At 37.7% G+C, this 26,028-nt stretch overlaps 1 protein-coding gene across 3 annotated transcripts in view; it reads right to left on the bottom strand.

The window, feature by feature from the left end:
• Positions 1-26,028, bottom strand: part of MRC1 (mannose receptor C-type 1) — a 59,423-nt gene that overhangs the window by 14,213 nt on the left and 19,182 nt on the right. For all 3 annotated transcript variants that reach the window (XM_054189902.1, XM_054189903.1, XM_054189904.1), the window contains 16 exons: positions 23,751-23,933; positions 19,555-19,712; positions 17,027-17,140; positions 15,587-15,702; positions 14,089-14,237; positions 12,303-12,502; positions 11,678-11,802; positions 10,416-10,503; positions 9,362-9,506; positions 7,734-7,775; positions 7,449-7,612; positions 5,916-5,983; positions 3,760-3,860; positions 3,081-3,223; positions 2,193-2,307; positions 352-521 (listed from right to left, as the gene is read on the bottom strand). In XM_054189902.1, the coding sequence (XP_054045877.1) occupies positions 352-521; positions 2,193-2,307; positions 3,081-3,223; positions 3,760-3,860; positions 5,916-5,983; positions 7,449-7,612; positions 7,734-7,775; positions 9,362-9,506; positions 10,416-10,503; positions 11,678-11,802; positions 12,303-12,502; positions 14,089-14,237; positions 15,587-15,702; positions 17,027-17,140; positions 19,555-19,712; positions 23,751-23,933 (2,081 nt within the window). The remainder of the gene's footprint in view (positions 1-351; positions 522-2,192; positions 2,308-3,080; positions 3,224-3,759; positions 3,861-5,915; positions 5,984-7,448; positions 7,613-7,733; positions 7,776-9,361; positions 9,507-10,415; positions 10,504-11,677; positions 11,803-12,302; positions 12,503-14,088; positions 14,238-15,586; positions 15,703-17,026; positions 17,141-19,554; positions 19,713-23,750; positions 23,934-26,028) is intronic.

Here is a 26,028-nt window from a genome sequence, read left to right as displayed (position 1 = left end):
AGCTCATTCAGTGTGTTTTTGGGGCAAATGCCATGAGGCAGGAATCCCACTGTCCTCTTTACCAGAGCCGATGAGAGAACGCAGGGTGAACACAGAAGCAGTGTAGCCTTCATGGACACAGAGAACTGAAATCTGAAACCAGTCTTTGTATGAGTACTTCACAGATCCTGTCACCAGCTAATAGAGTAACTGCCCAAGGGCTCAAAATCATTCACTCTGTTTGTATTTATATTTGACATGTATAAAAGTATGAAAATAATAAGTCAAGCAATAACATGTCTCAAACCCCAACAAATGCGTAAATGTAATCTAAAATCAAATTTCAGTGAACAATTTGTGATTGCTACTTACCTGGCCATCATATGAGTATAAATCCATATGTCCTGACGGGAAGCCTTTGGCCCAGTTTGTAAAATAAACTCCTGTTCCATCTGTCCAGAGGAACCTCATTTCATGATTTATATCATTTAATCCAATCCATGTATCAGTAAGAAAATCTTTCATATGGAAGGTGAGGAAAGCTAGAGTAAAAAAAGGCAAAGAAAAAGAGAAATACTTTTAATGAAAGACAACTGAAATGTCTGGCCTCGTTGAGATTGGTGACATTAAGTATTTTTTTTGTAATATAGGACACTTCATTGTTGACTACACAAGTAAGTAAAATGAAAATGAGGTGACTTTTGAGTTTAATGAACAGGGAACCAGATATATAACTGTGGCTTTGGGCAAAATACATCAGCTAAGTACTGGTACCGGGTACTGGAATGAATCCCAAAAGCATGACAGAAATGCTTTTTATAATGTCTCAAACATTTTTGAATCCTAGCCCCACAACTGCCTTAGAAATATACAGCTGTGTAGAGCACATACATTTTTGATAATCCCACCAAAATGGTTACCCCCTAATGGCATCAGACAGCACCATTGAGCACCTACCACTTGTGCATCTGCAGAAACAGGGCTGTTACAGAGCCACGAGTGTTTCCTCTCTCCCTGGAACACCTGGGCAATAGCCTGCACTGTCTTAGCAGGGAGCAGAATGCACAAGCGACCTGTTTAAAACGAGTCTCAGCAGAACTATTCATCACAAGCAAATCAATTACCACAGCTTTACACAGTCCAGGAAGGTGCTCATGTGCCTTAGCTAGCGTGGCTAGCTCAAAAATACAGCAGGCTAGGTCAGCTGGCATTCAGCAACCCACTGACCCACAATATATTGAAACACTGTGATAAAATGAGCATATCATGGCCTTTGCCAACTACTACAGTCCTTGTTACAAGCTTGCTTTTCTCTGCAAACAACAGAAGAATTGCTGTCCACTCTATCAACCATTTACCTTCCTTTAAAACCGTTTACCATCCTTTTAAAATGAATGCAACTTACATTTCCAGGAATGAAACCTCTAGATTTCTCTGCCAAATGTTAGCATTGCTGTTCTGCTATAAACTGTAACAGGAAGTCAAGCCTTTATGCCTACATTGCCAGCAATAACAACAGTTTTGTGCTAATAGCTTTATTGCTCATTTCTCTTTAACCTAGAATTCAAGTCCTGTGCATGAACCACTTGAAATCTGTATTGCAGAAACTATGTTGGATAAGAATTTAGCCATGTTTGAAAAGTGAAAGTTTGATTCTTCATCTCTTCTTATGTGGAAAACGTAAGTAGTACTAAGTTCAAGTCATCTCCCCCAGTCAGGGATGCAGCTCTTAGGTTCATTAAAATAAGCTCCTCTAGTGAAAAGAATGGTAAATCTGTATAGTGAGTTGTGGGTAGGTGTATGAGCAGCCAAACCTCTGCCCGAAGCTGCTCAGAGTCAGCAAGTTCTGCTCCTAAAGGTGTTCTGCTTGAGTTAACAGGAATGCCATGCAGCGAGTTAATGCCACCTAGTGAAACTACATCATTTGGACTTGCTGGGTCCAGCTGGCACCATGTGTAAGCGGAAAAAGCTCTACTTTGGCTGCCAGGACAATATACACGTGTGTGTATATATATATATATATAAGCCAACACTAAAATTTGCTAGATACAGGTGAAGACTTCATTGTAAATTTCAAAAAAATTATATGCTTTGGAACCAAAATCAGATATGCAGTCACAGTTCAAATCCTGTCCATATTCACACAAATACAACGGCCATCCTGTAAAGATTAAATGTCATCTCATCTAGTGCTACAAAACTATACACAGTACCTTGCACTTGTTCATTAGGGATAGTGGCCAGGTTTCCTCCTAAATTCATGCAAGCTGTTCGTGCAGCATGCCAAGTGACACGTTCATCTTCTGCAGATCCAAATATTTTGTAACACTAAAACATGAACAAATTCTCTATATATTATTGTTACTCCAACATCCCTGACAGATTGAAAACCACTGCTTTAAGCAAAGCAGGATGGAGAAAGGCAGTAAAATAATGCATTTATCTGAAAAAAACACATTCAGCTTAAAATGAGCTTTTTGTGCTGCTTGTTGTTCTGTATAAAATTGAGTATCTCTAGAAAGTCCTTTGCTCAACAAGACACATACTAGATTTGATCTGAAATCCCTAGAAAATAAGCAAAACTGACTTTTTACAGACAGTCATCTAACAGTGGTAACTTACGTGTGACTGATATGTCTGCCTGTTTATTTATTTGACTCTACAAAGCATCCCACATTAGTGAGGTTAAGGAAGACAAAATGTATTTAGTACCAAAAAAGCATTATGGTTTGGTTAAAAAAAAAAACACAAAAAAATAAAAACACAAAAAACAAACCAAGATCAAAGCATCAATCATTCACGAACTCTGTCTAAAGCCTTTAGGAAATGCATATCAAAAGGTTTGAAGAAATGACTAGCGAATTACTTTCTTAATTGCAACTGAATATGCTCATCTGCCACTTCATTAGAAGTGTCAAAAAAGCACCTTTTCTGCAAAGCAGGGGATGGGCAAACAAAGAAAAGCATGCAGATGTCAACCAGCTCTCTGCAAAAAAGAGTAATATTTTACTTTAATAAGAAACAATCCCATTAAATAATTCCCTTGTTTTCTATTTAATGCTTTTCCAAACATCCAATGTGTGCTGTATTTGTTATGGTACCTTATTACGAAAGGAAAGCCAAGTTGGACGACATCCTCTTGGAGTTGAAAGTGTTGTTGGAGGAACAGTTGAATTAATGGAACTGTTGTGCCTTTCACATATGTAGGGATTTGGATAACCACAGTTTATATCATTCCAAAATCCTGAATGCAAGATAAATGGGGAACTGTATGACACCACATCCAGAGCTGGTTAAATGAATTTTACTCATTCTTACACAACGTGCTTTAGGTCGAAAGATGAGGTCAAATGCTCAGAGTCTCTCAGTTTATTATCATCCTATATTGTCATCCAAAATAAATACGTCACTTTATGCACACTGTTAATTACAGAATGTTAAAAGCAATGTAGAACCAGGTACTACAAATGTCAATTTTGTAGCGGCACGTTAGGCCAATTTTAATAAAAAAAATAAAACAGTTGTATAGTAATAGTTGTATAGTAATCACAGCCACAGACTTCTATCAGAGCTTCCCCATGCCAGGCTTAAGGTGAACATGAGAGCAAAAAGCTCTTAAGTCCTGAATACAATACTATATTCTACTTGTATAACATTTTGCAAAAGAAAAAAAAAAAGGGGGGGGGGGAAGATGTGCCACTCAGAGGGAAAAAAAACCCAAAACTGTTGTGGCACAAACACACATATAATGAAATTCAGGAAAAAACATACAAAACTCACCTAAATTCTTATAAATAACTACACAGTTTTCATCATTATTTGCAAAGTTAGGTTCATGCGGTGCCCATGCCAAATAATTCACTGGAGTGCCATCCATCCAGCTTAAGAAAAACAATCCAAGAAAACACTTCTTTAATATACAAATTGAACTGCTTCCATGTCATAAAAAGTAATTTTGTGCTATGTTTAATACAGCCACCCATAGTTTAAGGTGTACAAGTTTTTTTGACCAATTTGCCTCTTTGCTAATTGCACTAAACTTACTCTCTATGCAAAGACGTAGGGTATGTGTCGAAGTTGTGTTTGCTCTGCATTTAAGCAATATGCTGACACTTTTGCAACTGATAGGACAATATCCAAAATAATCGTTCAAGCCAACATGAAAGCAAGACACCATTTCAGCATGAGAGAGCCCAGATGCTCACCATTTCCCACAAGTCATACATTTTCTGTGCCTACTACAGACATAAGAGATTTTATTGGTAACACTGGCAAAATGCTTGATCTTTCCCCCACGTACAGGAAAAGGGCACGACAAACCACCTACAGGGAAATTCCTGTGACAACGGGCCTTACCATAAGGTAAAATACGAACATCAAAAAAGTTTTACATCCACATAGATTAAACAATAAAGAACAATATCATAACTGGGAACCAAACACTTATTAAGAGACATATTCCTATTGGACTGCAAGTGACAGAGGTGCCCAGGTTCGCCCTTCAGGCACATATGTATGATACTTCATGTAAAAGCATATTTATCTTAGGGTCCCTACAAAAACAATGGAATGGCACAGACCCCTCTTTTTCAGAAGGTGATCTGGCCCACCTGACATCCTAATTATCATCTGGATAGTCCTATTGTCACTGTGGGCTAGAAGGAGATCCAAGAACTACTAGGTATCTATTCAGGCACTTCAAGACCTAGACTGAACTGAATCCAGGCCTAAGTTAACATCACATGTAAAAATCAGCATGGTGCTGCATACTGACATTCAGAGAAGCTCGCAGAAAATTTGCTTATCCTCACAGTGCATGTGAAGTTATACAATGCATCACAGAATACCAGGTTGGAAGGGACCTCAAGGATCATCTGGTCCAACCAGATGGCAAGAATAATAACAGCAACAGCTATCTTGGTTCTACAAAAAAAAAAAATAGGTTGCATTTTTCCCTTTATTACAGTCTATTCCCAAAAGTTGAGGAGGGGGAAAAAGAACGTTTTTACCTACCCAAAATCCTATGTGTTTTGATTGGGTCATCTATTTTCAATATAAGTCATGGAATAAAGGAAACTAGAATTCCTGAATAAAAATTCAAAAGACATTACCTGCAGTGTATTTTTTCTGCTAGCTTTGGGTGAATTCTATTTAGGAAACATGTGGTAAAAAGAGATTATCCATGGATAATCTGGATCTAAATTAACATGGCATTAAACCACTTGAGAATCCAACCATGCTTAAATTAAGACTCAAAACTAGGTATGTCCTTTGAAATTTCATGCCCTGTTGAGTTAACTTGTTTGGTCCCACAGACTACAAAATCTTAAAACAAACAGTAAAGCAGAACTTTCCAAACCTAACACACCTGATGCAAATTCATAAAAACAAAGTTCACGCTTTTATATTGTTAAAGAATACGTCAAGTTTTAGGGTTTATAGATCTACTCTAGCTTCTAGTGGTGTCAAGCAGAAATACCATTTACTTGAGAAGGAGTTGGGTCTTCTATGAAGAAAAAATTTCATCAGTATCAACAGGAAATACTTTTTAAAAATTCCTTATATTAGCTGTACTTTATTGGAGTATGGACAAGGCAGACAACAGCTGAGGGTAAAATTGAAATCAAGCTTTTTTCCTGCTATAATCAAATATAGAATAGTAATAGTAGGATGAGAATGCCTAACAGCAGAAATGGGATTTTTAAAAAAAGTGGATTAAATATAATGGCACATTGTGGTATATTTACTACAGAATACATTTTTACAACCTCCATAATCAAAAAAAACTAAGCATGAAAGTCCCACAGAATTCACAGGAAAAACATTTTCATTTGCTTTGACAGGCCACAATTTCATTCAAGCACTTCATTAATTTTGCTCCACTCAGTAGATTATTATAAAGCACAATGCAAGATCGATAATTTTAGTTGACCTACCTTGTCCTTTGGTCAACACTCAGTTGTAAACCAATGAAATATGAATCCTCTTTGCCATTTTTCAAGATCTAGAATGTAGAGATTAAAATTGTATAAATATCCACTTTTTATCCCACAAATCTGTTATGTTAATAATGAGTAATATACACCTCACTGACAGAGGATATGAAATGCTATATTATCTAGCTACAACATTTAAGTTAAAGCAGCTCACAGATGACAGTCCACAGTCAAACTTCATCATTGGCCAAAAGGTTTGGTCGCTTCATCATGTTCTTTGGTCACTTCTCACAGTCTTACTTGAAAGTAACTGAAATCGGCACCTCTTGCAGTCTCTGCAGTGGACATCATCTGACAAATTTCTTGCAATGGACAAGCCTTCCTACAATTTGCATATAAATTGATATAGGACCTTATGTCATCTCACTGCCACTCTTCAGACAGCTCAGGAAAAGTTTTGTTGTTCAAATCTGACTTTTAAGCACATTCCCAATTAAAAGAAGTTGGCCTCCAGACAGTACAACAGGCAACCAACCCCAGCCTTCTAGGAAATATCAGGTTGGAAGGGACCTCAAAGATCATCTGGTACAACCTTTTTTGGCAAAAGCATGGTCTAGACAAGATGGCCCAGCACACTGTCCAGCTGAATATTGAAAGTGTCCAGTGTTGGAGAATCCACCACTTCCCTGGGGACATTATACCAATGGCTGATCGTTCTCATTGCGAAAAATTTTCCTCTTGTGTCCAATCAGAATATCTCCAGGAGTAACTTGTACCCATTACCCCTTGGCTTTTCCATGTGACTCCTTGTAAAAAGGGAGTCTCCATCTTCTTTGTAGTCATCCTGTAAATACTGGAACACTGTGGTATGGTCTCTCCTTTAAAAGCTCTTTCTCATGGCATAATCCATACGTCAAGTTGTTCTTCCTGCATAATGATATTCTCACCACAAGAAGAAGGAGGCAAAGGGGAAAACTTGAGGACAAAAAGAGGCTGCTAGGTAGACTACATCCCAGGTACACTGACAAGATCAAAAATCAATGTTCTGAGTGTTGCATGTAAGCCAATATCTGTTTTGATTCACTACTTAAGATATCTTGAGTTTATCTGTTGATAAACTTTACTTTCAGTTAACTCACCCACCTTACAGAATCATTGTTCTTTTAGCTTATTGCTAAAACAAAGCCACAGATCAATTAAAAGCAAGCATTGAGATTCATCTTAGCACATTGCCAGTTGCAGACAGATATAATGTGGTATAACTGCCACACTGAATAGGAAAAGCAGATAATGATCTATTTAATGCTTACTGTGCCTCTTTCTATACAAAATACCAAACCAAAGTTGTCCTTGTCTCAGCTATGAAATAATCTTTAAAAAGACCTGAGTTTGTTCTTCATATTAATCTGGCTTAATGCTACTGCAATTTCACTATCGTAAAACTCATAGGGAAAACACCAGCGTGAAAAGGATTTGTGCCCATGCTCACTTGTTTCAGATGATTTATTCCATAGTATTAATGATTTTTCTTACATATCGCCAGAGGAACTTTCTTTCACTTTCGCTCTCAATGACAGCAAGGTCTCCAAAGTTCATTTTGCAGAACTCACGACCTTTTTCCATAGGAACACTATCTGTGCTGATATAATATTGTTTGTCTTCATATATAATCCATCCATCCTCAGTAGTCTTGTATTCTGTAAATTAAATGGTAAGCTGACTATATTGTTCCTGAGATACAAGACATTTTCATTAGCAAAATTTTTAAAATGCTTTTAGACATACACATACACAAATAGTAATAGCAGTAAGACTTACTGGGTGCAGGAGATTCTGTTGGTTCAGGCTTCACACTTGCCCCTGTAAGGAAAAAATATTTGTTAGGATTGTACACTTTTAATATTTACTATGATAATAATTTTAATATTTACTATGATTGATAGGCATGTTTTTCTATTGACATTGGATTTTATGGTTAGCAATGGATTTAACATCAAAAACTAGGAGGAACTAAATAGCCTAAATCTCTTCTTTTCAGTACGCTATTCAATTTTAAATACATAATCTTGTCCCTGAGGCTCTAAATATAAGCTATTCCTAATTTGCAAGGTATTATAAAATACCTTGAAATTTACCTGAATTAAGTAATTATTTTGGTATTCACTGGATGCAGAAGACCTTATGTCCCAAAGCGTTAACTCTATTAAGACAGTCCTATAACTCCCTCTCCCTCCTTTCCCCAGGTCACTTAAACATGAATTCTGGCTTAAACCAGAGACAGCAGGAATGCAGGTCAGGTTATCTTCTTCCGTGGTGCCCCTGCTACTACAGAGTGGGGTTCTTTCCATCTTTCTCTGGTTGAGAAGAACTTCTACCTGGATCCTAAAAATTCCCCTAGATAAAATCTCACTGGAAAAGATCCCAAGAAATAAACTGGTCCTTTCTGAAAAGAAGATTCGGGCTAAAGAATTCCCCAATTTGTTTTTGCCATGGCATCATGGAGATGGCATCCTGGATGCCATCATTAGTGTCTCAGGAAAATAATTTCTAATACAGGAGATCTCTGTCTTTATAGGTTTACCAATTTATTTTGTGCCAAAATGTAATCTCACAGATACTGGCATTTTAATAAAAAATTCTGTGCCTAAGAAATTCTTTTACCAATACAAAGCAGAGCTGGTACTTTATTGTGAATATTCTAATGCAGCATTTTTATTTTGCTCCCCTCCCTCCCAATATAAGAATGTAGTAATATGTTTAAATGAGGACTTTCTAAAATACTCAAACGTAGGTAGATGCACTGCTTGTGGAACTCATGGTTTCCCTACATTACAAATTGTGTCTTGATGTCTTCAGAAAATAAAAAGCATCCAAACTGAAATCCCAAGAGAATTTAGCAAGAAATCAACATATGAACTTAAAACCCAATCAAAGCAAAACAAAATATCTCGGAACCAGGCTCCATCTTGCAACTACAGATACGATTAGCTAACAAAACAGTACCTGAGCCAAGTAAAGGAGGGAGTTTTCACACATAAAAAATCAAGTATGTGAACTGATTTGCAAACTATTTTCTAATAACTTGAAACTCAACTCAGAAAAAAAAATCCAAAATAGGGTTTGTTGGAATAGGCATGAACTTCTCTAAGAGAAAAGTCAAAAGTGAATGTGAATATTCAAAGTAACATTTCCTATTTTTCAAGTATCACATTTTGCCTTCTGAAATCATAAAGAAAGATCAGTGAGAAGTTCCAGCAGGACACCAAAGGCTCTTTATCTTTAAATGCATTGAAAATATGCATTTTCCTTACAACACTCTGATATTTCACATTCCACAGGGAACCACTCTGATAAACAGGTTTTCAAAATTTTTATTTCTCAAAGTTAAGGAAGAAGTCAACTGAGAATCTTTTCTTGTTATACTAATATACAGGAGTAAGTGATACCTTTTCTTATCTGGCAAATCCATCCATATAGATAATCACAGTGCCTGTCATTCCAAAGCATGCTGGAATCGCCACTGATCTCTGCACAAAGTTCAATTCCTTGATAATTATTGGGTTCTCCAAAGCCCCAGTTTTCATACCTCACCTATGAAAGAAAAGGTTTTGTGAAGATTCTGTTGTATAGAAAGAAAATAACAGAGAGAGGGAGGAGACTTCAAATCACAGGCCTACAATTTGTTCATACTGTCAGTTTAAAAACTTAAAGAAGAAGAAACCAGAAACTCCCCATGCAAATGCTGACATTTAAAAATTTTTTTCAGATTCCAACTGGACTGCAGCTTAGATAACAGTTGTTTCCAATCACACTTGGAAGAACATTGACATTTTTTATAGGACCTAAATTCTGTAAAATTCATTTAATAACAATGATGAGGCATGTTTACACGATGGTATTAAATTAAGTTAATATCCTGTATGAGTAAAATAGTAGGACATTATTGAGACACAACAAAAATGGTGGCACTTTTCTCAGAAAAATATTACTGCTATTCTAATTTTCCTGTATGAATTACAATTTCAGTTTTCTGTATGGTAAACTTCCATCAATATACTTTGACCAACCTTGCATGAAATACGTCCACATCTCTAAAACCACTCTTTTTTTCTACAAGTTTTATATCTTAGTCTAAAGTACAGCCAAGTCACACTGGCATAAAACAACTGCCCTCAGCTCCATGGAATGTAGGCCATTTCAGATAAAGATCTAATTAGCAAAGAATAGAAATAGTAAAGATGGACTGTTTTACTCAAAAAATCCTTGCATTTATAAGAACATCCTTTTAGTCTACATGAATATAATTTTCTTGTTGATTCAATGCATTTTCTCATCAAAAAATCAAGCCATGAAATCGCTATCCATAAGCTTTCCTAAAGAGAGCATGACACAGTAGAAGGTTATGATTAAGCATAAAATTACGCACAAACACATACACCACACACATTTGAGAAGCACAGGGAATGCAAAATGACAGCTGTGGAAAATTAAATCACTCACTGGAGATCCATCACTCCAAACAAAGCCATCATCAGGATTCAAGTAATATAAACCCATCCAGAAATGCTGGTGGTAAAAGCCATTGTTCCTAAAAAAAAAAAAAAACCAAAATAATAAATGTGCCATTTATAAAAATTTTAAACATAAAACCAAAACTAATAAGGGCATTACAATATTTTTAATAATCTATCATTCACAACAGTTAATAAGCTTCTCTAAAAATAATCCTTACAGCTGTTAGAAACAATAACAACCAGGGTGGAAATTAATTATTACACGACCCTGTCTAGCTGTTATCACTATTCATTAACTCAGACTGAAATACTGACCAAGAAAATGTCCAGATACAATTCAACTCCTGAAAATAAGGTAGCTTAATACTTTTGTATAAAGGTTCAATAGCTACGGTTGCTCCATTTATCAACTTTCCATTTTCTCTGTAAAGGCACTTATTGTTTCCAAACTCAAAGTTACTTGCTGCAGTTGAATCACATTTGAAAAATAGCACCTTAAACTAGTCCTTGTCTGCAAGCAGACACACTTTGCTGATTTATCTGATTTTATTGAGTCAATTTGTGGTAATGCAGCATCTAAGACTTCTTCCTTACTGTAAATACGTAGCTGGGATTCTAGTACGGTTGTAGCATTTTGCAAGTCTGCCATGTTTCAATCTTGCTTCCCAGTTAGACGGGGATGTACAAGTTCATTGAGTGCGGTCTATTCAGGTCATATTTTGAGTGTTACCTTTTGAAGAGTATTTGATCTCATTCAGAAATCTCACACCTGCTTTTTAAAGTTCAGGGACTTACTAACCTTATTTACATTCCTTGTGTAGGAAACAATGAATCTGAAGTTACTTCTGCTTTCTGATTAGGTCATAAAAATGACAACCAACACATTGACCAGACTTATATCACAACTGTTATCCTATTTGTACACTTGCTTAGGTGAAAACAGCTGGCATCTGTGGTAATTTTATAATATCCCCAAATCCACAGTAAATACTTTTACTTCAGATGATAAATGTTTCCTCAACTAATCTTTCCAATCTCATTTTAGCATTAGCTTCTGGGGTGGTTGCCACTAGTCACACAACTCTTGCTATTTCACCAGCTCTGATTTTTTGCTGTGTTTGATACAGTTGCAGATAATTAATCCAGACTGGCTTATACTGAAGTAAAAACATACACCTAAAATGAAATATTTCAGAAAGATCAAAAGGCTAGTTAAAGTGAATGGATGACCACACTACAGATACTCACGCAATAGAATGCCATATCACATACTGTTCTTCTTTACCATTAATGGAGGCTAGATCTCCTCCTATAGCTCGACAAAATGCTTGAGATTCAAGCCATGTTTTCTTTTGCTCTCCTCTTGAAAAAGGCTAAAGAAAGCATTTTGCAATCAGACAAAATAGAGCATAGAGATCACAAGATCAAGAAACATCAGCTACCCAAAAGCAATTCATTTACAATTAACTCGTTCTTTGGGAATTACAGAAACTTTAAATACAGGATTTATGAGTGTTCACCTCTGTGAAACACAGGCTTAGTAGGAGTGTCTTTACCCCAAGTTAGCAAACTGCATTGCTTACAGGAGTATCTTCTGCAAGATAACAACTGGGAAAAAACCACTTTTAATCTTAAAAGAATGTGAAATTCAGTCTAAAAAAAATGGGAGATTAGGATCAGAAGATCAGACTTAAAGACTGGGCTTTAATGGAATAAACAAAACCATAAGCATTTCAATAGAAAGGAGCAAGTCCTCTATATATAATCCATAATTAAGTTTATGAAAGAGTAAGACATATGTATACAAATTCTTATTGCATGTAAGTGCAGCAAACAGAAACTACCCTAATGCAGAAACAAGCAACATACTTACTTTGAAACAGAAGTTAATACGATTGTTTGAGTCCCAACCTTCTGGACACCGGGGAATAGGAGTTGTTGTAGGAACAGGTGGAAGCGTCACTCCCTCTGCCCATACTTTGCATAGGAACTTTGCCTTTTCTTCACATTTTATTACTTCCCATAATCCACCTGAAATTCCAGTCCTCATGGCAACGCAGCCTGGCTTTCTTCCTGGTTGTAAACCGGAATGCACAAAAGAAACAGTTAGCAGACCATAAGAACTTAGAAAACTTTATATTCTATCCTGATGGAAATTAAGTCTTTGTACAGAGTCAAAAATGTTTCTAATGTTAAAGCAGGTTCAGAGGAGGGCCATGAAAATGATCAGAGGGCTGGAACAACACTCCTCTGAAGAAAGGCTGAGAGCTGGGCTTGCTCAGCTTGGAGAAGAGAAGGCTCCAGGGACACCTCATCACAGCCTTTCAATATATAACAGGGGTTTATAAGAAAGACAGAGAGAGACTTTTTACCAGGGCCTGTAGTGACAGAACAAGGGGCAATGGTTTTACAATGAGAGTAGGTTTAGATTGGACATAATGAAAAAAAAATTATGACTAGGTTGGTGAGGCACTGGAACAGGCTGCCCAGAGAAGCTGTGGATCCCCATCATTAGAAGTGTTCAAGGTCAGTTTAGATGGGGCTTTGAGCCACTTGATCTAGTGCAAGATGCCTCTGCCCATGGCAGAAGGGGGATGACTAGATTATCTTTAAATGTCCCTTCCAAGCCAAACCATTCTGTCATTCTATGATTCTAATTCATGAAGAAAGGGGAAAAAAAAGAGAGAAAAAAAAGCAAAAGCAAAAAAATCTGTGGTCCATCCATATCTAAGATACTGAATTGTGCCTCACATAAAATAGTCTCCAGTGGCTGACTCTAGCAACATCATAATGTGTGATTCAACAAACTCCCCTAAAACAGAAGATGTGGTTAGAGCTAGTTTCTCAAATTTGTCAAATTTGACTATGATTTTCAAAAATGAACCTGCTAAATATAGGCCTAGTATTGGCTTCATGGTCTACATAGCCTTACCACCCCACTTGACACATTCAAATCATCATTTAGGGACTGAAATTAAAGAGAATCAGAGGATCTCCTGAAAGGCAAATGCAACACACCAGAACCTTGAAGGCTGACGACCATCCCCTTTCTGACGTGATCATGTCAGAGATGAAATGACCTCCCACCCCCGTACTTTTATTAGAGAAAAAATTAGCAATGTTCTCATCAACAAAACTTATTAAATAAGGAAATCACAATTAATCTAGCAAAGATATTAACTGAAAAAAAGATTAAACAGAAATCTTCCCTTGGCCCTCTTGTCCTTTCCTACAATCCAATTTTCTCTAAGACCAGAGATACTTAAAGCATGCTGTGATCTCACACACCTCAGAACATGCAGTGAGCAAGTGCACTATGAGATATGGCTGAACAGGCAGGACTTGCAAGCAGGCTGCAGTACGCCTGCAGAAATTGCTCTCCCAGCGTAGTACAGACACAAACTTTCCCAGAACAGATGCAAATCAGACAGCTGATCTCAATTTAAAGTTTCTTCCCGAGCTCATGTTAAAAACTCATTTCAGCACTAAGCAGGAAGTTAGCAACAGCATGGCATGCTTGAGAAAGCAGCCAGATATGCTTGAGACCAATTAGTCATTATACCATCAAGTGAGGGCTAAGGAATGAAGTAAAAAAATTCAAGTAGTGAGCAATGTATTTTGGGCACTGGAATCATTAAACTGTATAGAGCCACACCTACCAGGCATTTGGGAATTCCAGTGTGTAAATAAGACAGATTCACCATTAGCCCACTTGAACGTTCCCTTTTCTTCTACATCTGAAAGTCCAATCCAAAAGTATTTTTCTGTTCTCAGTCCAACTAGGCTAGTCAGATAGGCTTGTTCGTATCTGTTCAGAAGAACACAACTGTTAAATTAATACTGTTAAATTTCTTTTTTAAAGTTGCAAAATGCTTGTTATTTTCTCAGAATTACTGCTGTACCTTCTTGAAAGTGTAGTTTGGATGGATTTACTTGAACAAAGCACACAACAAAACATTTCATAATAGGTATTTTGTAAGCTTGCCCATCAACACTATTATGCTTTTTCTTTGGATGTCCAGTAAAGAAAATGTCTGACTTCAAATTGGTGGGAAAGAAGAAACCTGACATCTGTGTTAAACCACTGTATTTTGGGGGAGTTTCTAGTACCCTTGTATTTTAATGACTTCTTGTTTCAAACAAATCCACAACTGGAAAAGGAATCTCAGCATTATTGAAGAAATATACAAAAGTAGAGTCTAGAGTAGTATGATACTAAATTATCAGACTAAAGAACACTGCAAATTAGATCCAATGATCATGCAGGAAAAGTTATGTTTCTGAAAGAAAACTATGTAGAGGTAAAGTCTGTCATAGTTCATTATGGTGTTTAAACAAACAGGTCTTAAGAAATCAAACCAAATAAAAGTCTCCCCTTAAGAAGGTATAGTCTGAAGACCACATTAGTGTTAAATCATTTTTATGACAGCTGCAATGCTACCTATGTTTAGAGAGCTACCATCAGTGACAGCTAGGGCTTTCACACTAGAACATATCTATTTAAATTATATAGAAAGGAATGAGAAAGTGTAAATCATCGAGTCAACTGCAAGCAAAATAACCTGTGTTTCTTAACCCTAACTTTAATTTTCTCAATATTCCACTTTCAATAATGCGCACCAGCTGCTCAGAAATTTAGCACATACTTAAGCCTAGCTGAATTGCTATGGATTTTTAGGTACCAAGGACTTCTATCATCATTTGGTTTCTTATTTATATTTTTTAAAAGTAGCTAAATTCTGAGAAGACCGCATAGGTGAAAATGATATCCTCTTGCTAAGCTGGACTACCTTTTGAAAGGAATTCAGAGCCATATCTCTTATTTTATTAATCAAAATTGGATTCTGCATTCCTAAGTCAAGTAAAACCCATCCTCAAGCCACTATGATTAAGGAAATAAAAACCATAATTTTATTTTTTTCCTTGACATAACCATCTATATCAATAGCGATTTCACAGCAATCATCTATTTTTACTATAAACTGAATTCCTGGATTTGAATACACATGCAAATACTGTGAGGGGTTCTGTACCTACAGATAGACATCCTCTCAAACAAGACTTTTGGCCAGATCAGAATATTTTGTTTTAATATTCAGATGGCACTAGATGTTAAATCCTCATGTGATCCTCTCATGCTAGTACACTTTTACATACCTGTCTTCAATAGTTGCTAAAAAGGCCTGATGCCTTCCACAGGTTTGATTTGCTTGAGAAAAGGATACAAATGTATTCCCAATGAAGTAACAATAAAAACCATGTCTTTTCCAACCCTGTCAAAATAAACATTATGTGATCATGTATGTTCCAGCTTTTCAAAACTTCTTTAAAAACAAAAAAAAAAAAAAAAGAAAACCAACAAAGCAAAACTGATTTATACCAGTCAGCTAACCATTAGACAAAGGAACAGCTGAACTGAAAAAGCCAGACCAAAACAGGCAGGACCACAGCTTTTTAAAATTTTGATTCATGAAACAATTTTTCACATATAATGAATTTTTAATCAGGGCATTCCACTTACGAAGGCATGAGAGGCTTTGCTGTGCACCTTTAGTGCTCCGTATAGGATTATAACTAGCACACAGGCATTGTGCAATCATGAGAATGGTCTTGAGAAGCAAATTTCAGCTTGGCTTTTCAGAAAGGGAATGACACCTCAAAGAGGTTTGTTTATTATTAAGTAATAGTAAATCTCTTCTAATGTTTCTTCATTCAAATGTCATTAATTCAGGAACATGTTTACAGAAGAAGAATCTGCTGTGAGCAGCCACAACTGACACAAATTTTCTTCTGATGGTTTTCAATTTCTCACCTATGAGGGACTTTTTGTATGAGCATGCACTTAGTTCTCTAGGCAAGGATAACATACATAAGCATTAGGCTCCCTTTATCTTCTCCAACAGTTGAATATTTGTAAGGTTCCCAGGTACTCTTTTACAAACACCGGGGAAAAAAAACCTCAAAGACTTCCTCTGCAGCTGTGTTAAAGCAGATTTGGGAGAAAAGGCAATTTCATCATGGAAGACAAAATCCCAGCAAGATGCTCTATGAAATAACAAATTACAGTAGGTTTTTTGGAATTACTGAGCATTATGTTACCAGAAGGTGAGCATCCACTGGTAGTTCAGAAGGAGCACAATGGATTCATTTTGCTCAGGTACTCTTAACAAATTCTTCATAGAGAGCACCACCAGAGACCACAGCAAAGCCTTGAGAATAGTATGTAGACAAGCACACCCTTTCTTCTGTGAATAATTTTGAAGAAAATTGTAGGCAGAGCTGAAGAGCAACTGCTGGTACAGGCAAGTTCCTCAAGAGGGCTTGAATGCCAGGCAGAACAGCCTGCTGAAGAGACTACAGGTTTGAGTTTTGGTTTAAGTACTGGAAAAAGAAAGGGAGCACCAGATGCTAGTCAGAGACTAGATTTATTAATAGGTATCACCTATCCCATTTGCCATAGAAATGAGAAGGCCAACTGTTCTGATGGTGACAACACAGAAACCATTTTTCCTGTTTTTTCTGTCACCTAGGTGGCATTTTCTTCTCTTAATCATTCCTAAAAGCCTGATCAGGTCAGACAGCTTTTGCTTCACTTACTCTTTGGCAGCCCATGTCAATAGTTTCCTCTTCTGTAGAAGCTTCTGACATGGGTTTCCTTTTACAGATGTAGCCAATTTTCTTTTCACAAGAATGGTCTGCCCAAAATCCATCCTGAATATAAAAACAGAACATCACTGTTAAGTGGGATTTAGTCTTCAAAAAAGGTGTTTTATGCTCTTAAGTATTTAATTTTTTTTTCTAGCTTTGAAAGAAGCAAAATCTACATCTAAATTCAGTACTTAATTCCAACCTCATTCCAACCTCACTTCTACTGGGGCTGATTCACCATTGATTACACCTTCTTTGATTATCTGCTCTTCTGAAAAGTGACCCCTTGGAGTGATAGCAATACACCATCTTTACAAAGACTACTGATTTAATAGGCATGTAGGAAGAAAGGGAGATGTCACTACTCCCTACAGAAATCCAGTTGCAACAGGAAAAAAACCTAGAAGACAACATTCCCTAGTTAATACTTCTATAAAACTTTGAAGATGCAAAATGTTCCTTGTCAAAGTTAGAATTAACATTGTTACTCATCATACTACAGATTCTCAGAAGAAACAATGACATTCAGTCGGAGCTACACTGAAGCTAAAAAACTCACACCATGTTCCCCTTTTAGTTCAACAGATGAAGTTAATGGGAGAGGAAGAGAAACCCCTGTGCAAAGCACTGTCTCGTTTGTGCCTTAGAACCGCATCTAAGACCACCAAATTCAATGAAAAAAATAGGCAAAAATCATAACACAATGAAAAAGCATGTTATAAATAGAAGTCCTTTTTGATGGCATTGTTGCATCTTACAGTTCTTTTCTAACTTTCCATTAGGAGCCTGAGGGTACCAAGAGACCTAAATGGCCCTGATCACTTTCACTTGGGACCTCTACCCACCTGCCTGCCCATGGGCCCTGGACCTCCACTTAAGGTCAGACCTGGGCCTTCAATGCCTGTCCATTCTGTAACAGAAGTACTTATCTCCAGCTCTAGCAATGTCTGTACCTGGCTATGGGCCTTGTTGAGCCAGACCCTGAGCATTGGACTGTCTTCCTGGCTTGATCTTGAATTTGCGTTATCACTATGGACTGGCCCAGCAACCACTAGATTGTGTCTGACCCTGGTTGCTCTCCAGACCTGATCCTGACCCAGCTACTTGGCTGGGGAAATTAATATGCTATACCCTACACAGCCTTTCCTCTTCCATGGATACTACTGCAGTTTTGCTCTCCTAAGGGTGCTGTTTTAGTTCTTTTCTTCGTTCATTCCTGGTACTGATGATGTGGTTCCTTTTTTACCTTCATCTAGTGCTGCACCTGCTAACTGCTCTGTGTCCCCTACAGCTTCCTCCTGCTGCAGAGCTGACTCAGCCCTGTCCTGCTGCACTCAATCTCAATTTCTGAATTTGAGCGTTTGTGCACCAGAATGATGGAGACACGTGAATCAGCTGCATGCATGCATGCCGTTAATGCTGTTGATGATTACACCTAAGTGAAGCAAGTTAGAAAACTAGGCCTATTGAGGTCTGAGTGTGGGCTTACCCTATGAGGCACGCTCTGTATAGTGTTCAAGCCAATTGGGAAAAAAGTTTTAGTTCTCCTCTTCAATTTATAAGTGCGCTTACCGAAAGTACAACCCTTAAGTTTTAATTTTGCAAAATAAGAAAATGCCTTTGGTAAATAGGTTTTTTCCTCCTGATAAAATAGGTAAACCCTAAAGAAGGTGATAAGTTTAATATTTTTAATTATTACAAAGAGGAAAAATACCATTTCACAACCTCAAACACAGATTGACTTCTATATCAGGTATTATCTCAGTTTCTGTAGTACACCGAGGTCATCAATCATTGCCATATTCCAAAAGGCAGCCTTTTCAAAGCAGTTTTTTAATTGTAGATATACAGCCACCCAGTAAAAGCTTCCACTAATGCCATTGCTAACCACTTTTCTCACAGCTCTTCATGTGCAGTGCAGATATAAGCATCACATCTAATCCACCTAGACCCGAGATTTATAACTTTGCCTAGAAAAAGAAAACGAAGGCTTCTATTTTCTTCTAAAGATAGTATTTCCCTCTAACATCATTAAAAATTGCTAGTGCAATTTCCTAAGGTAGCTTATATATCCCATATTCATTTAAAGCAGAAAAAATCCAAACATATCGAAAATGTCTTTGTAGCTTCCTGAAGAAAAGCATTTACATGTTTGTGTACTTCACAGTGTAATTAAAGGTTTCTTCAAAAAAGCCCACATGCACAAACTGAAATCCAGAAATATGGGGGGCAGAAATCTTCGGGGACAGTTGCCTTCATGGAAAGCCGCCACTTGCCTCCTTCTCAGGGAAGACAACAAAACCAACTTTCTGGCAACCTTGAACAGTGATCCTACCTCAAAAAATAACACCTATAAGACTCTAAAATAGGCTGCTTCAAACAGTAACACCCCCTACTTTTGTGGTCTTGCATAGAAAAAAAGCTCAAATGATAAATAAAATGATAAGATAATTAAGTCAATAGGTACATGACTTTACCTTTCCCTTCATAACAACACAGTCCTCTTGCCTGTTGTTTGCGTGAGTGGGTTCTCCACGAAGCCACTTGGTGTAGGTGACAGGTGTACCATCACTCCATTCAAAATACATCTGAACCTTGAGATCATTCAACCCAATCCATAGCTCATCAGCTGGCTCTAAAACATACAATTAACAAGGTTGATAACAGTCCTTTTATATGATATGAACTTTTATCTTCATGGAACAGAAAATAATTTATTCTCAGGAAGGTTAAAAGTCAGTCACAGGAAATTAAGACTCCTTGTTTCACAAAGAGGGCAGATCATTCCTCATATATCCACTCCAGTCATCAGGAAAGGCCACTGTAGTGGCAATACTGTAAGAATATTTAAGTTTGTATAAAACTGTCACGGTTTGGGCTGGGAGTGCACAAAAAAGTCAGGAGGAGACACAGCTGGGACAGCTGACCCCAACTGACCAAAGGGATATTCCATACCATGTGAAGTCATGCTCAGTACATAGAGCTGTGAGAAGAAGGAAGAGGGAGATGTTCAGAGTGATGGCATTTGTCTTCCCAAGTAACTGTTACATGTGACGGACCCCTGCTTTTCTGGAGATGGTTGAACACCTGCCTGCCGATGGGAATCAGTGAATGAATTCTTTGTTCTGCTTTGCTTGCACGCATGCCTTTTGCTTTACGTATTAAACTGTCTTTATCTCAATGCACAAGTTCTCTCACTTTTACTCTTCTGATTCTCTCCCCCATCCCACCGGGGAGGACTGAGCGAGTGGCTGCATGGTGCTGAGTTGCTGGCTGGGGTTAAACCATGACAAAAACAGCCAAAATACTCTCTTTGTAGAATTATGTTGCAACACAACTAGATTCATTGGTTTTTTTGCCAGCTCAAAACTCTTGTAACAAGATATGAATAAACACCTAAATAAAATGATACCTCCTCTTTTCCCCCTACCTTTAGTACAGTGAAGAAAGTGCCCTCCTTTCTAATGCTCAGATACTCAGTTTTGTCTTTTAGAGCTGACAACCAGAGTACTTGCAAGTCTTCCCATTACATGTGTTCCCACGTTTTATTTCATTTCAGAGCAAAATGAAATTCATGTAGTTGTTGGACTTTTTTCAGTTTACAGTTAATGGAGTTAACTGCTGGTTTTTGGCTGGAAGGAAAATGCAGGACTGATCAAGGATCTTACTTTACAGCAGCTGCTTCTTGGAGGTTTATTTGTCTGTGCTTAAAATCCTCCACTCTAACACATTGCTACTACAATGTTCATACCTAGTTTTGTTCTGAATAAACTATTTGAATAACAAGGATTAAAAATTCGGGCATTTATAATCAGTCTGAACTCCATCATCATCAAAGGGTATTCCTCTCTAGAACTGATTTTATGACTTTGTTCAGTGCAATTGGCATCTTTTAAATTATTATTTAATTATTTATTTATAGTCTGTCGGCCACCCTATGCTAAAGGCAGCAGATTTTCCTTTTGTCCACAGCACTATGCCTCAGGTCACACTGACCAACTACATGCACAGTCCTTTCCTTAGATAGCTGTCTTTCCAAGCAGAGTATCAACTACTTGGTTTCTAGAACTTACTCATTGTGAGTATTTTCCACAAATGATAGGGAGGCTACTTCTAGCTTTTTTTTCCACTGCTTATGACCTTGCATTTCTATAACCCATCTACAACACTGAGAGGTTTTGTTATCACAGTTCTTGACTTCTTCCATAAGTCTTCCTCTAACATCCTCTATCCAGACTGACCACAGTCAACCTAACAATGAAATCACACATGGAAATTAAAAACGGGATTGTGCGCACACCCAAAAAGACATCAGCTGTGGGAGTGGGGCTCTCAATGGAACTAGAACTGTTTCTTTTCTGTTGCTGCACTAGCAACAGAAGTGCCTGTAAAGCACTTAAATGTCATTGCCCCAAGGCAATTATTTCTGATTAACACATTTCAGATGGAGGTTTCCCTAGATATCCCCACAACTTAGAACTCTCCTGAGACATTTCTCCCATCTGCTACTTACAGGAACATGCAGGCTTCCCATTTTAATCAAACAAGTTGCTGCAAAAATCACCCTCCCAGCAAAAATCACCCTCCCAGCTTGTAACTTTAATGGAGTCTCTCTCCTTTCTCTTCCCCTCCCTTGTCTCTCCCATCTTTATTATACCCAAGTATCTTCAGCCCTCATGGCTTATTCATACTGTCCTTACCATCTCTCCCTCAATAAGAAGGGCTCAGATTCACAGGACATCAGGCTCCATTTTCAAACAGGCACCTTTAGCTGTTCTTCCAGACTGTTCTTCCTGTTGAGAAGTCCCCCAACATCACATCTCAGAACTCTCCTTTAAACTCTTCTCTGCTACCAAAATTGAAACCTGTTCCAATTTCAATGCCCATCATGCTCTCATTCCCTCCTTAGCTACCACCATTCATGGTCTCGAATTTCTTTTTTTGTTTAGTTATTTGTTAAAACATTTCTGTCTGTGTTTATGGGGGACCTAGCACAGCAGAGACCTCATCCATGGCCAGAGCTCCTACTATAGAGGTCTCACACCATGGTAATACAAACAATAAATAGCATTCTTTAACAACATGATTACACCAAAGACATCTAAATAAACCATGCAAATCAGAAATGATCAAGAGCTATTTCTGGTTCCATGGAGCCTGCTCCTACACAACATTTTCTCCTCTGAAGAAGAAATGCTGCCATAGAGTTTTGCAATCATCTCTAAAACTGGGTGACTAAATACCAAGATTATTTTTTTCCCAGCCACTTGTAAATAAGCTGTTTCCCACTCTCTCAGACATGCACTGGGCCATATCACATGCTGGAATTCTGTGTAAACATCCAGAATGCACTTCTTTATTCTTCTTCATGTTCCTCTCTAAAGTTCTCCTTTGTGGGCGATGCCAACAAAAGCTTGGCTACTATGACAATACTCATCTAGTTGTACCCCTTCTTCCTTTTTTTTACTTGGGACTGTGAATTGTTTGGCGCAAAGACAGACTTCTGTTCTTTCTGTACAGCACTTATTGCAGCAGAGTTCTGATGCAGACAAGATTTTCTAGGCACTGCAATACATGGTGTTCTCATTTCAGTGGTGAGCAAGAGTAATCTGATACTGTCATAAACTGCCTTAAAAGGCTTCTTTAGTTGTTCCAATTTTACTCCTCTAAAAAGAATGCTTTCAAAATAGTCTGTTGCAGTGAGTGTACCATATGTGAGAGCCTGGTTTCCTTCAGGACTATCTGCCTTTCAGAAACATTCACTTTTACAAAAACAGTGGAGAGCAATCAGTTCAGGAAAGGTCTTTGGAGAAGGCATTAAACTATGAAATAATCTACTTCCAAGGAGGAAGGTGAAAATACAACTAATTTCCTTTAGAGCCTTATTTCTAACAAGTCCCACCTTTCCTAATAATCTCCTTTGAAAGCGTAAAAATTTCATGTTGTTCATGAAAGAACAATAAATCACTCTTTCAGGAATGTGAAGACAAGCACAAGTTGCCATGGAGTTGGCTAAGATACAAAACTAAAACATATCAGCTATTTTATGATTGCCACTCCAGGATTGCTGTTACACTGCAGCCCAAGTACACCGCAGCCCAAGGCAGCTTACTGCACTTTCCGTGAAGGATAAACTAACTTACACTTACCTGGCACTAAAAACACACATAGGATCAGATACTGCAAAGAAGCATGCATAGGTGGGAATATGCTCCTCCCATCAAAAAGCACTAACTGATCCTACATGCAAAATCTGGTCCATGTAAAGCAACAGCAACCACAAAATTGCCTCAGTGTCAGCATGGTTACATTTCCCCTAATGAACACACAGCACCTGTAGCTTAACTTGCCTTGCAACAACTTGAGTGTGCGCTCAGAAACCAAGTGTGTAAGTATCATACTTAATTTGGGGCACATCTGAACCCACACACTGAGACAGAGAGCTTCTTTGTTCAGAAGAAACACAAGCAGTGTGACTTGAAAAATATGGACATGGAAGTACTGTAACAGGACCCAGATCTTCCCAAACTGCCTTTCACCAACAGGCTTTGCTTCCCCTCATCTATTTTAATTTTTTTTAAACAGTCTCCTCCTTTTATTAACAGATACAACACATTCAAAACTCTTCATATTCTTAGTAGAAAGATATATGTTACTGTAAAAAAATACTCACGGTACCCAAGCTGAGAAATAACAAAGCTGTACTCTTCAACATTATGGATGCTCGCCAGATCCCCATCCTCTTTCCTGCAAGATGTTAAGGCATCTTTCCACATTTTGGGGTCCCTGTGAATTATGTAACAGTGACCAGCATATGACATCCATTGATCAGGACACCTAATAGGCACAATAGTCTCTGAAAAGAAGAATGACCATAAAGAGTTTCAGAATTCTATTCTTAACTGAAGACTGAAAATCACATAAGGAAAGATTTAACAAAGAAATTAATTATATTTTTTTTTCCATGAAGAACAGCAAAGCTGAAAAATACTTGCAGGGATTATAACCTGCACGCATGACTAAAAGTTGAAACTTCCAGATTTTTTTAAAAGAACACTAGAGTTCCAAACAAGTAGTTGCAACTTGTGAAAAGACAGAATTAAAAATTACCATAAAAGACAGTTTTGACTTCTATATGCATACATACATACTAAAAAGTAAGGTCTGCAGAGCTCTGCTTTATCATTTTTCTACACTCATGTGAGCATTTCTCTCCCTCCTCCATGATGTATAGCTATATGTTAAGAACCTGGGCTTACAAAACATATATATGAAGGTAATTTCTTCCCGAAACCTTAGTCACTTTATGGATTAGCCCCATTTGCTAGACTAGCAAAGAAAAAATAACTGCTTCTACAGGATCATGAGATAACCCAAATAAGAATGCTGCTTTTAGGAATCCTTCTTAAAAGCTTCACTGAGAAAATTATGCTGTCAAACTAAAAGATTTATGCTTAAAACTTGTTTTTAAAAGTTCAACAGAACAGCACCAGAGTACTGCCAACAACCACAGTGCGGTTCAGCAAACAATTCAGCCCTGGGAGGAGTGCCATCCGAACATATAATAAACAGAATATTGCTGTTGCAGAAACAAATCATAATTCTTGCAGCACTTTATTTGTAATCAGCAGATGGGTTTAGCAAACACCAATATATAGAGTAGAACAAGGACAGCAGGTTTGCAGAAATTCTGTTGGCCAAAAAACTTGTCAATGTCAAGGAAGCAGCAGCAATGTGTTTGTGCATGAACGTGGGGTACATTCCGTAGAAATATTTAAGTAGGCATTCAAAGTCATGACCAGTCAGGCCCAGGTTGCAAGAGCATATCCTGTTTCGACTGGAATATGCTGATGATTAGTGTATACTAAAGCATCACAACACAGATTTCTAGCACAGCTATAGACATAGTCTGCTGTTTGCAGACCTGCCTCAGAAAAGCGCTAGCATGTTCTCACAAAGTTTAAGTAAAACTGAACACTGTCACCCCAGGACAAGGGGCTCAGTGCTTGGTCAGAGCCCTGACAGTCCTGCCACAGGAGAGGAAGAACTGGAGTAGGGAGTGGGGGAACCCCAGAAAAACAAACTGAATGTATGTTGGGAGAAACGAGAGAGGACAGAAGTGGCAAATGCTGTTGTAGAGGTCAGTCTGATGCTTCAGACAGCTTCCTAATTTGTCCTAGTCTCAGCTCTGAGCATATGCATTGTACAGTGATTTGCTGTAACAGTCAGAAAAAAAATCTAGGCATAAATATAGGCTTTGAAAAAAAATCTATGCATATATGCACCTCCAACACACTTAGTGCACCCTTCTGCAAACTGTAAACACTGCATAGAACAGACATCAGCAGTTCAGATACGGCTACAAGGACAGTCACAAAGGTATATATTCCCTACTGAGTCTGTGAGCGTCTCTTTTTCAGACCAAAAGAGACTGTGAGACTATTGCTGTAAAAACTAAAGGAGCTATGGCAGGGTGGGAGGCTCTTTTACTCGTAAATCCAGTAACACCAGTGAATTTGTTGCAGGCCACAAAACAAGAAAAACAGTTGACAGTCCAATTTCTTTGGTGCAAGTCTTATTGAATGACATAGCTGGGGATTTCTCAGTAAAAGAAAGTCTTCAGTTCCTAATTTCCAGTACTCAGCAAAAAATAATTCTGCGCTTCCCTATTCTCCTTTTAAAGAAAATACATGACAACACAAAGCCATACAATCTATTTTTTATTCTAATGGAAACAAGTACTACTCTCTAAGCTTCATTTGACTTAAGCAAAAGAAGCAATGCAAATTAAAACAAATAAAATGCAACACAGGAAATCACATTAATGTGTAAAAAATGTTATTCCAAATGTAAAACTGATGAAATTACTGTGGAATAGATCAAGATACAGAAATGAAGTTTGTAATCGTAGAATGGTTATTCCTCAAACAGAGAGCAAATGCTTTTGTAAA

The sequence above is a fragment of the Rissa tridactyla genome, chromosome 2, assembly GCF_028500815.1.
Source record: "Rissa tridactyla isolate bRisTri1 chromosome 2, bRisTri1.patW.cur.20221130, whole genome shotgun sequence".
In the NCBI taxonomy this organism is placed as follows: domain Eukaryota; kingdom Metazoa; phylum Chordata; class Aves; order Charadriiformes; family Laridae; genus Rissa; species Rissa tridactyla.
This window is presented reverse-complemented; position numbering and strand designations above follow the sequence as displayed.